This window comes from Podarcis filfolensis (genome assembly GCF_964270895.1).
Source record: "Podarcis filfolensis genome assembly, chromosome: 5".
Taxonomy (NCBI): domain Eukaryota; kingdom Metazoa; phylum Chordata; class Lepidosauria; order Squamata; family Lacertidae; genus Podarcis; species Podarcis filfolensis.
The window spans coordinates 22189334-22201602 of NC_139608.1; the positions used below are offsets into that span (position 1 = coordinate 22189334).

Genomic DNA, 12269 nt, shown 5'->3' on the forward strand with positions numbered 1-12269 from the left:
TTGTAGCATGTGTCATGCTGGATTCCCCTCCCACTGCTAAATAAGCTAAAAGCATTCAAAGAGGTTTGCGCTGTTTTTACAAAGTTCCTGTGTTTGTGAAACTCAATAGTACAGCAGAGCAATTACAAAGGGGGGAATTACTTCACTCCAAATCCCCTGTGTTAAAAGCCAGTAGCTACACTTATGGGATGGAGGCTTGAGTTCTGTAGTACTATTGTTGTGTGTTACTCTGGTTAATTCCTACAATGTCTTTGTTGATCATGAATCCTTAATATTTGCATTTACAGGCTGGAAAGGGGGAACAAGAGGTGCTGGTGGCTGTCCCTACTAAAAGTTTAAGATCAGATGGAGAGTGTCTCTGGCTCATTTTATTTATTATCAGTTAGCCCCTTCTTGTGTAGGTGATGTACAATACGTTAAAAATATATAACGAGATTCAAAACGCAACAAAAATGGCAAACTGGCATATTAGGGAGGGAAACACTGACCATAACTATGAAATGTTTAACACCTAGGAAGCACTTTAGAACATCTCATAGGACCTAAAGCAGACCAACCCACCACTAGTTAGCTGACTACCCACTAAAAAGGTTCACCCACAACAATCCATTGCAAAACCAAAATATCCTTCCCCACCCATCACCAGGATGAATGCTAGGATGCTGTCAAAAGGGCCACCAAAAAAAGAGAACACTGTTAATGCTTAGGAGAATGAAAAGGTCTTCACCCAGCATCAAAAAGATGGCGATGTTCATAGCTGTCACCTTTCAGATTTGAAAATAAGGGATCAGCAGCCTCACCTGTCCCGGGGACAGTCTACAGGATATCTAACAATCCGGGATAGCAGCAGGAAGCAGCAGGAAATGGTGCTGGAATAAGGGAATTTCCAGCAAAAAAAGGGAAGGTTGACAGCTATGGTAATGTTGGCACCATGCAAACTTTCCTAAGAATATTCCACGAGTGCCAATGGATTGAACTTCCGTTTATTGGCTTCCGTCCAGTCCATTACTGCCCTCAGACACCAGTTCAGCCACATCCTCTGTCACACCTGCTTGAGTAGCAAAACTGAAATAGAGCTATGTGTCATCACTCTGTTGAAGCTGCTGCATGGCTACCTCTCCTTTAGGGACCAAGGTTCTAAATCACGGAGGTCTTTTTCTAGATGAGCACCAGAACTTTGAAAGTGCACCTCTTCCTTCTCCTCCTCTGCCCACCTATGAGGGCTGTGTCCCCATGGCTCTACAGGATCTGTAGACTGTTACCTTGAGGCAGGGGCTGGACGCGTCAGCACGCAAATCCTTTTCAGTTCTGTGAAATGCTGGCCAAATGTGACACGGCCAATAATAAGCCAATAATAATAATTATTATTCATTTTAAAGTATTGATCCACTTTGTCAGGCATGACTACGGAGGCCTGAAAACTGCTCGCAACTGAGCAGAAGCAGAGCCTGCCATACAAAGGATACTCCCAAAGCCTATAATTGAATTGCTGATGGTGTGGAGAGGCAGAGAGAGAGAGCTATCTGCAGAAAGATAGCATTGTGTACCTGCCTGCTGTTCTGCCTTTAGCCTGTGCTGTCAGCTTATCCCTTTGATCACCCAGACATTCACTAAATATACACATTTATTCTTCTCAAAAGACATGCTCTGTGTGGAGATGTCTGCATTTTGTCAGGTGACTGTAGCAGGGAAGCAGAGTCTGATGCTGTCATGTACTGGAGCTAAACTGAAGATGCCAACTCACTTATCTGCTGCCTTACTTTCCAGCTTTCAGGCAGAAGTGGCAAGGTGAAATGGCCACAGAAGCAGGTGGCTTCTGGACTTGATGAAGGTGTCAATCGATGGGAGACGATCAGTTCTAACTCGGGACCCCAGGACATTTGTGGAATGAAAAGTTACGAGATTTCAGCGAGACGTTACAGGATGTGCCTTGGAAACAAAGCAGTTAGGACTGCCCCCCCCCAAAAAAAAGTGTTTGCAGGTGCAAAAAGCCTCAAAAGCAGGACTGTGTCTGAGCGGCCCAATAGTATCATGAACACAAATCATAGTGAATACACAATAAAATGTCTTCTGCAACATCCCTGAGAGAAAGCAATGTGACTTTTCGAACACTGAGACAGGTAAGTTACCTTGTGGGAACTTTTCCACTTGGAAAGTGCAATTTGAAGGTGGTGTGGGAGCTTCCTGATCCCCAAACTCCCTTTCTGATAAGATAAAAAATCAGGTACTCAGGACTAGGGATAGGCAAATCTGTTGATTCCAGTTTCTCATTTTCCCCATCTTCTGTCCAGTTCTCCACATTTCCACTTCAGCTTGTGTGTGTGTGTGTTTTAAAAAATAGTTCTCATTAGCATTTTAGCATGAATTTCTCTTAATAGATACATTTTAATTGCAATTTTCCCTAGCAAACACATTTTTGTCAGCAAATCTCCCTTATGAAATGCATCTTCATAAATACACGTATTTTTATGCACACATTACCCTACTATATGGAGTTTTGTACACATTTTGAAGGATGGCAATGTTTCAGGCATCATGAGTTAGGTCAGTTGGCCTTTCTCTACAAATCAAACCAAATTTCTCCCTCATCTCTATTTGTTTATTCCATTTCTATCACAACTTTTCCTCCAAGGAACTCAAGATGGCGTATATGGTTCTCCCCTTCCTCATTTAATCTCCACAACAATCCTGTGAGGTAGGTTAGGTTGAGGGTGAGTGACTAATCCAACCTCACCCAGTGAGCTTCATGGGCCAGATGGGGATTTGAACCCTGATCTCCCAGGTCTTAGTCTGACACTCTATTTATTTTATTTTTGGAATAATTTTTATTTGGTTTTATAAGTATAAAATTACAGTGGGACCTCATTCTGGAGGTCCATTCTTAACCAGAAACCGTTCTTAACCTGAGGTACCACTTTAGCTAATGGGGCCTCCTGCTGCCGCCGTGCGATTTCTGTTCTCATCCTGAAGCAAAGTTCTTAACCGAGGTACTATTTCTGGGTTAGCAGAGTCTGTAACCTGAAGCATCTGTAACCCGAGGTACCACTGTATAACAATACAACCATACACATCCTTATTTAAAGACTACTCAGAATCTCTGGACTTCTCACGTTCTCTTCCATGGGTCCCATTGTTAACCTTTTCTACTGCATATTTTTCAATAGTCCATATTTTATATCACTCCATTGTCTCCATAATATTTGCTACATAACAAATGTTACTACAATCCTGCTAATGTTTTCATCTGCTTACAGTGATCTCCAAGATAAATTATATCCCCCCCCCCATTCTTTGTTAAAGTTTTGGTCTTCTTGGTTCCTGAGCTTTCCGGTCAGTTTTGCCATTTTGGCATAATCCAGCAGTTTAATTTGCCATTCTTCTCTGGTAGGGACTTTATCTTCTTTCCATCTCTGGGCTAGTAGCATCCATGCTGCTGTTGTCGCGTACATAAAAAGTCTTTTCTGCTCCCTTGGAATAGCAGCACCTTAGTCTGACCCTCTAACCGCTGTACTGCAGGAGTTATGTGTCCCCACAATGCTATTCCTTGTCTGCTTATTCCCCTTCCTGTTCCCCTTCTTGCAGCAACGGTGGCAAAAGCTGAAAGGAAGGTTTTTCTCCCCCCTTTCTCTCTGCATCTCTCTCTAACTGCATTCAGATGGCACTTCACTCCATCTTCTCAATGCTTCCTTACCTGTTAATTTTCATATTTTACGTGCATTTCACATGATGTAAAAGCCACTTCTGGAAATCTAGTGGATGTTTATCACTCATTTCTGTGCTAATTGTTTCCAGAAAGAAATGTTTGCAGCCCCAGTGGGAGTGTGCACAGAATTACCTAAGAGGCTTGTTGAGTTCATGGTAGGATTTCGCTCCATGTAACACGTTGTTGCAGCGCAGCATAATAGGGGTGAAGGGAGAAATGTCTGGTGCATCTTCCTTCCCATCTGATCTGTAATCTTTGCACAAGTTATCAGGATGAATGGCAGATAGCATAATAATAATTATTCCCCGCCCATCTGGCTGGGTTTCCCCAGCCACTCTGAGTGGCTCCCAACAGAATATTAAAAACACGATAAAACATCAGACATTAAAAACTTCGCTAAACAGTGCTGCCTTCAGATGTCTTCTAAAGGTCAAATAGTTGTTTATTTCCCTGACATCTGGTGGGAGGGTGTTCCACAGGGTGGGCGCCACTATGGAGAAGGCCCTCTGCCTGGTTCCCTGTAACCTCACTTCTTGCAGCGAGGGAACCGCCGAAAGATCCTCAGAGCTGGACCTCAGTGTCCAGGCAGAATGATAGGGGTGGAGATGCTCCTTCAGGCAAAGAGATAGCAAAGAGAAGCAGGACTGTACAAACTCAACACACATGGTGAGCCATTGCCCTCAGTCATCCCACTCTGTCTATGGCTGCAAAGTAGAGTCAAAGAATCACAGAATTGGAGAGTTTGAAGGGACCCCAAGGGTCATCTAGTCCAACCCCCTGCAATGCAGGAATCTCAGCTAAAGCATCCTTGACAGACAGGATGCTTCTAATATCATGGAATGAACCATTTGTCAGAGAAATTGGAACCTGGGAGAAGAAGAGGCTGGATCTAAGTCAGAACTGTCCACAGGAACAAATGCCCGTTAAAAATTCAGATAATGGGTTTTTTATGTGTGTATGACTCATGCAAATTGTCAGGTCACCATTTGTCAGCGCAGCCCCCTCTCCCAATCAGTGAGAAAAATTACAGCCCCCCCCCACTCTGCAATTTTTTCAGCGGACTAGTCAGGTGGTCCATCAGTTTTCAGTTCTAGCTTGTACTTTGAGCTCAGGAGTTTTGGAAGTTCCATCAGGCTTTGCATTTTGGAGCCACACAAGTCATCCATATCCAGATTAAATTTATTTTATTAACTACTGAGGGGTAAGTAACAAGGTGGCCAATTTTTGCTGATGGTACTAAATTGTTCAGGGTTATTAAGAACGAGAAGATTGTGAAGAGCTCCAAAAGGGCTTCTCCAAAAAGGAGTGAATGGCAAATGCAAGTCATTGTAAAGAAGTGTACAGTAATGGATGTTGGGGCAAAAATAATAATAATCATAATTTCAGAAATATATGCTCTGAGCTGGTGGTGACTCACCAGGCACGAGACTTTGGGGTCATAGTAGTTGGTAGCTCAATGAAGGTGTTGACCCTGTGCGCTGTTGTGGAATAAAGCTAATACCATGCAAGTGATAAGTAGGAAAAGAATTGAAAATAAAACTGTGAACATCATACCATTGCATAAATCTATGCTGCAAACACATAGCGCATAGAGTGGTTCTGGTCATCTCACCTCAAAAAGGGTATTGAACGAGTTGGAAAAGGTTCAGAAAAGGGATACCAAAAAGATCAAGGGCGTGGAGCCACTACCATATGAGAAAAGGTTGCGGCATTTGGCACTAGAGCTCTCCCCCCCCTCCCCCCCGCCAATAGCAACTGCTATTCAGAAGCATTAATGCCTCTATCCAAGGCTAGTAACCATTGATAGCTTTCTCCTCCGTGAATTTGCCTAATGTTCTTTTTAAAGGCATCTGAGCTGGTGGTCATCATCACTCTCTCTTGTGGGAGTGGGTTCCGTAGTCTAACTGTGCGCCAGTACTTCCTTGCCTCCCTAACTACTCTAACAATACAGCCTTTATGGCTTTAACACCAAGCCCGCTTCCCGCCACCCTTTGCTTAATACCCTCCCTGATGAAGAGTTCTGGAGACGTCAAAAGCTTGCTCACTATTTCGTGACGTTTGGGTGGCTTCATGAAAGCATTGCTCTGTGTGGATTTTGTCTGGATGGCTACTTTACCTATGCTGCCGGTGAGTTGGGGCGGGGGGGGGGGGAGAGGGAGGGAGAGTGAGAGTGAGAGTGAGAGTGAGAGAGAGAGAGAGAGAGAGAGAGAGAGAGAGAGAAGTGCATCTAACATGCCCTATATGTATCTCAAACGCAGCATTTTGGTGTGGTCGAGAGTACATCCTTTTTGGCTAAATGGCATCCCCGCGCGCCCTTCTCCGTGGTGAGCCAAAAGTACGGCGCAAGCGATAGGAATGGCATTGCTGAAGGTTGCAGCTGCCTGGAGCCTCACCCGGACTTGGGAGAGGTGACATTTCTGGCTCGCAGCAGGTCTCTCCTTTTTTTGCGCTGGATGGAAGTGTCAGCGTCGAGGGCGTGGCTTGGCGAGGGCGCGCCCCTCTTCCTTGGCTCCTGCTCGGAAAGCCAGCTCCGTTGAGAAAGACACTTTCCTCTCTTCTGCTCCCCGGCTTCTATCTGACTCCTCCCTCCTGCAGCTCTGAATAGTGCAGAGCGAGCCTACGAGCTTCTCCTTTTCTCCCCCCGCTGCTATAGTTCCTTCTCAGCCGGCAGCGTGAGACCGAGATTCTCCTTTCTTTCCACTACGGCACGTTTTCTGGTACCTGCTGGACGCGTCTGACTTGCAGAGCTAAACTTGATCGAGAGGATCCGGGACCCATTCAAAAACAGAGAAATCACGTTGCCTTATTTTCTTGCATCTTTTCCTCCCTGGCACTTAATGCTCCTTTTTCAAACCATGTGCTCTTTTTCTCTCTCTCTCAAGTGACAGCTTGGCTGGGCTTGCTTGACTGCATCCTAAGCAGGTCTCCAGGAAAAAGGGTGCTGGACAAGGGATCTATCTATGCAGTCCAACAAACTTGGCGGAGAAGAGCAGAAATTCACCGTGAAGCCAACAGTTTTTGTGTCCTCAGATGAGAACTCCCAGAATTGGTGGGAAGGCAAAATAACACCCCACCCATCCCAAGAACCATGTCGGTCACTCTGAGCAATGTCTCTTCAAACGGGACAAGCCACCACGGGATTATGGATATACCCAAAGGGCAGAAGCCTTTGAATCTCTTCCTTTTCTGCTTGACTTTTATCATCACGTTCACCGCCCTCTTGGGCAGCATCTATTCGCTGGTGTCTCTGCTGAGGATGCAGAGCAAAAGTACTGTATCCATGCTGGTGACTTCTTTGACAGTGGACGATCTGATCAGTGTGGCGCCAGCAACCATCTTCATGCTCAAGCATTGGTTGGATGAGATGCTCCCCCAGACCTTGTGCACGGCTTCGGCGTTGCTGTACTTATTCCAGGGCTTTTCCAGCAATCTGATGGGGTCGCTCATAGTTTCTTATAACTTCTACAGCTTAAGCAAGATGGGAACCGGCCAAGGGGCCACCAAGAGGCCGGTCAGCATGGTCTGGGCCGTTCTCACTATCTGGATGGTCAGCCTACTGATCTGTATTTTGCCTCTTTGTGGCTGGGGTAGCTATGCCTCCACCCCTTGGGGGTGCCTGACAGACTGCACAAGCTCTTACGTTTTATTTCTCTTTATCGTCTACTCGCTGTGCTTCTGCCTCCTCCTCGTGCTCTCCATCCCTTTAATTTATCAGCTGCTGTGTTCAGATGAGCAGCAGCATCTGTACGACGATTATCACCAAATTGCCAGAGGCTATTTCTCCCCTGGGTCACCTCCGACTGGCAGCTGTCACACCCCTTCCCTCTCTCCGGAAGACACTGTGAGCAAAACCTTGAAGCATTTCCAAGGCGCTTGTCCAAATGCTGACCTCAAAGTTAGGCAAAGCCCAGTGGACCATTATGGACTGGATCGCTACGGCATGCAAGAGGGGCCCTACAACAGCCGAACCCTCACTGTGGAATTTGCTCAGAAGCGCTTTTCCCTGATTCTGGCGCTGACCAAAGTCACGCTTTGGCTCCCAATGATGGTAAAATCAAACCAAGTTTCTTTCTCTATTTGTAATGTTCCGGGGGCTGGGGGGGGGGGAGAGTTTTGGATGAAATTTAAAACATGCCATTGAACACAGAGCAAATGAAGCAACTTTCCCATGTAACTTGCACTGGACATCTTCAACACCAGACAGTCCAGTTAAAAGTTACTGGCTTGTTTGCTTTTTAATCATTTTATCCTGTAAGATCATCAAATCAGCTACTAAGAGTTAAACAGATTGCCCGCCAGAGATTCATTGCATATATTACTGTCATTTCAATCAAACCCTGTGCTGTTAGTACGCTGGCAAATCCTGTATCAGCAACTCTTAATTATTTGAGTTCGCTGAGTGTGCAAGAGCCCCCTCCATGCGTATCAGTGTCTTCTTATGGAAAGGGCTGGGCTTTTAATTGCACGTTCTGATTATCTAGATTTGGGTGAACAGATTTGTATTGAACATTGTTTTCATGGGCATCGACAAAGGATCATGCCAAACCAAGGCTCCAGCTAATTACTTAATTGACTCTGGTTTTATGCTAGGGTAAGCATTCTACGAATAAGCATTGTAGAGTGAGTCAAACAAGAAAACTACTTGGAAGGGCAGGCCAAGGGATACTTTTTCAAGCAACTGGACAGGCTGTGGGTTGACTGCATGAAATTAATCGGAGCATCTGCAGAATCCTCCTTTCCTGGCTCCGAGGCACACCCTTTGGCAGTAGGTTGCCAGAGGCTGTAAAATGGAATGATGTCTCAGAAGCAAAGGTTTGTGTGTTTGCTTATGGTTTTGTAAACAATGAGAGCTGCTGAAAACTGCTTTGCTTCAGGGTGCGGATAAGCGCTGTGTGACACCTGTGAAACTCACTCAGGGCCACACATAGCACATGTGAATGCCTTGGACTAAGAATCCTCTGCTTGAAGTTTTCTCTTCTTCTTCAGTTCCTTTCCCCAAATTCACCTTCACCCTGAAGCCTTTGAGTTGACCTTCAAATCATCCCCCCAACTGTGACTATGGTTGAATTTCTAAGCATACTTTCCTGGGAGTCAGCACCATTGAACGTGGTCCCCCCCCCCTCCCTCTGTGGCCTCCTCACCAGTGAGATTTAGACTGTAAGGTTTGTGGCAGTAGGTACCTTCTCTTTTCCTTGTGAAACAACACTCATTGATGGTACTGTATAAGTCATCTATCATCATTATCAGTGCCATCATCTGAGAGGTGTGTTTCTGTCTCCCAGCATTACCTCAAGTGGACTTTTATTAATAGCCTCAGGGTCAAAGCTACTTCTCTGCCAGAGCAAAGGCATCAATATTTATTGTTTCACTTGAAGCAACTGACACAGATGGGAGTTGCACAGGAACATTTGCTTCTCAGCATCTGTCAGGATTCAAAGTCACAGAGCTCGCCTTCGACAGATTCCAGAGGAACAGGAATGCTGGTTTCAAGCTGCACCAACACTTTAGCGACCAGCAGTGCAAGAGACCAGAAGCAAGCCCTGATGGGTTCCATGGGGCATACGCCCAGGTAAGCCTAACTGGCTTACAACCATGTATCTTTTTGGAGATGGCAACCTCATTATGTATCTCTGCTTCAGAGCCAATGCTTATTGAAACCTGCATTCTTTTAAAATAGGGTTAACCACTGTGGTGCCCTATAGATGTAGGTGGGCTACTGGCAATGTTGGCCTGGGCTGATGGGAGTTGGGAATCCAAATTATCTGGAGGGCACTGTGGTGTCCATACCTGTTTTAAAATGCCACAAATATTACACTGTTACATATTTAGAGTGTACCGGGAGTTATTGAAAATAAAGGCTAAGGTTATGCATAGGCTTTCAAGAAACAGTGGGCTATCAAAAACTGTACTGCACCAGGTGCATTCCTAAGAACCAAGGTTTTAACAACAACAAAAAAAGATAATGAGCATACAGAAGTCATGGGATTCTAGAGCATGAATAAAATGCAGTGAGAAATTGGAGATTGTAAATATACATAATGGAACAGCCCACATAATCCTCAATTCAAACCCCAAAAGACAAGCAAATGTGTGGATAAATTCTGTTCTGAATTCAATTATTCCTCGTGGATTCTTTAAAAGAAAGAAATAAAATAAAAGGCCACTTCACACATTACCTTCAGTGTACACATGTATGATTCAAGGTGCTTTAAGTGTGCCTATGACAAATGGGTGTGTACCAGGAGCAGGGGAGAGATGAGAGGAAATAATACGCATGACACAGAACCATGGCAGAAGATCAGCCACACACTGTATCAAGTACAGATTGACTGAGGAAAGGCATGGGATTCTGGTGATCTTGTTCCAGATGCAAAATGCTGCCCAAAAGCCTTGACCACACCAAACTACTACATCATGATGGCAGATGGGCAGGAAGCCAACTCTGCCAACCACCAATGCTGTGTCTGTAGCTCTTCCCAACGGGTGCAGTAATGGTGATATTCAGAAACAAAGATGGGCTGCTCTATGCCCCATAGCCCCTTAAGATGTGGGTTTCCCAGTGTGAGAGATCATGGAGCCCTCCTCAAGTTCCTCTGGACCCACGTTCCTGCTTAACGCCTCTGCATCTGTAAGGTAAAATCACAGCTGTGACAAATAGTGCCACAGGGAAGGTAGAGTTAAATGTAGGTTCATCAAGCAAACTAGCTGCCAAGACAAGCCAGTTATGAACAGGAGAACATAAGAAGAGCCTGCTGGAACAGGCCAGTGACCCATCTAGTCCAGCATCCTAGTCCAACTGGATGCCTGTAGGAAATCCAGAAACAGAGCCCAAGCACAAGAACACTATCCCCTCCTGTGGTTTCCAGAAACTGGTATGGATAAGCATTGCTACTTCCAACTAGGGAGGCAAGGGATAGCCATCATGGCTTGTAGCCATCAATAGCCCTCTCCTTCATGAATCCATCTAATCTTCTTTCAAAGCTATCTAGGTTGGTGGTCATCATTGCCTACCAAGGGAGCGAGTTCTATATTTTAACTATGCACTGCTGCTGCATAATGGAGTACTTTTTTTAACCTGTCCTGAGTCTTCAGGGACATGAACCCTGAAGAATCATGGTTCTCTATACACATACGGTATATCCACACACACATGCATAGAGCCATTTACAAACTGATGTTGATTGCATGTTGGCTGGGGAACGTGTCCAATGGGCTTGTCATTCACGAGAGCCTCTCCATTTTAAACACTTCTTGTTCTTGTGGAGAAGTTGGTAAAATGTAGGCTGGATGTGGTTACTGTTAAATAGATTTGTAGCTGGTGGAGTAACCGAAACCAAAGTGTGTTCATCAATGGTTCCTTGTCATCCAGGTAAAAAGTGGGGTGCCCCACTGCCACAGGATTCTGTCCTTGTCCCATTGTTGTTCAACATCTTTATAAATGACATGGATGAAGAAATTGAGGTGGATGCTCATCAAATTTGTAGCTGACACCAAGCTGGGAGGGGTAGCTAATGTTGCAGAAGGCAGAATCGGGATTCAGGATGACCTTAACACATTGGACAAGTGGGCCAAAGCTAAAAAAATGAATTTCAATAGGAGAAATGTAAAGTTCTACACTTAGGCAGGAACCACCAGCTACACAGATGTAAGAGGGTGGGGAACACCTGGCTTACTAGTAAGGGTAAAGGGTCCCATGACCATTAGGTCCAGTCGTGACTGACTCTGGGGTTGCGACGCTCATCTCGCTTTACTGGCCGAGGGAGCCGGCTTACAGCTTCTGGATCATGTGGCCAGCATGACGAAGCCACTTCTGGCGAACCAGAGCAGTGCACAGAAACACCGTTTACCTTCCCGCCGGAGCGGTACCTATTTATCTACTTGCACTTTGACGTGCTTTCGAACTGCTAGGTTGGCAGGAGCAGGGACCGAGCAATGGGAGCTCACCCCGTCGTGGGGATTCGAACCCCTGACCTTCTGATCGGCAAGTCCTAGGCTCTGTGGTTTAACCCACAGCGCCACCCGCGTCGGCTTATTAGTAGAACGTGTAAAATGGATCTAGGGGTCTTGGTAGACCACAAGCTTAACATGAGTCAACAGGGTGATGCAAAAGCAAAATAAGCTAATGCTATTCTAGGTTGTATCAACAGAAGTATAGTGTCCCGATAAAAGGACGTCATAATACCGCTCCATTCTGCCTTGGTCAGACCACACCTGGAATACTGTGTCCAGTTCTGGGCACCACAATTTAAGAATATTGGACCTAAGCATAGGCTATATTGCAGAGATGAAGAACCTCCATCCCAGGGGCCTAATTAGAGTCACCAAGAGTCAGCTGCTTGTAACATCTGTATTACACATTCCATTGGTATGACACTTTCAGGCAAGACTTACTCTATTCCTCCAAGGAACCAGATTTACCAAATTTCAAAGACACAAAGAAAAGGCTCCTCATTTTATTCTATTTCTTATTTCTCTTCCCTCCTTCCTGTAACCTGTGCAGAAAGTTGGTTATTTCTCTATGTCAATAAAAACAAATATGAAAATGAACAAAACAAATGAGAAATGA

The 12269-nt window shown here is 45.2% G+C and overlaps 1 protein-coding gene across 1 annotated transcript in view; it reads left to right on the forward strand.

Annotated features, from left to right (window-relative positions):
* Nucleotides 1-5996: 5996 nt before the first annotated feature.
* GPR149 (G protein-coupled receptor 149) overlaps nt 5997-12269 on the forward strand; it is a 39231-nt gene continuing 32958 nt past the window's right edge. Inside the window, exon 1 of the mRNA XM_083613255.1 lies at nt 5997-7751. Within this exon, the coding sequence (XP_083469381.1) occupies nt 6792-7751 (960 nt within the window). The 5' untranslated portion in view covers nt 5997-6791. The remainder of the gene's footprint in view (nt 7752-12269) is intronic.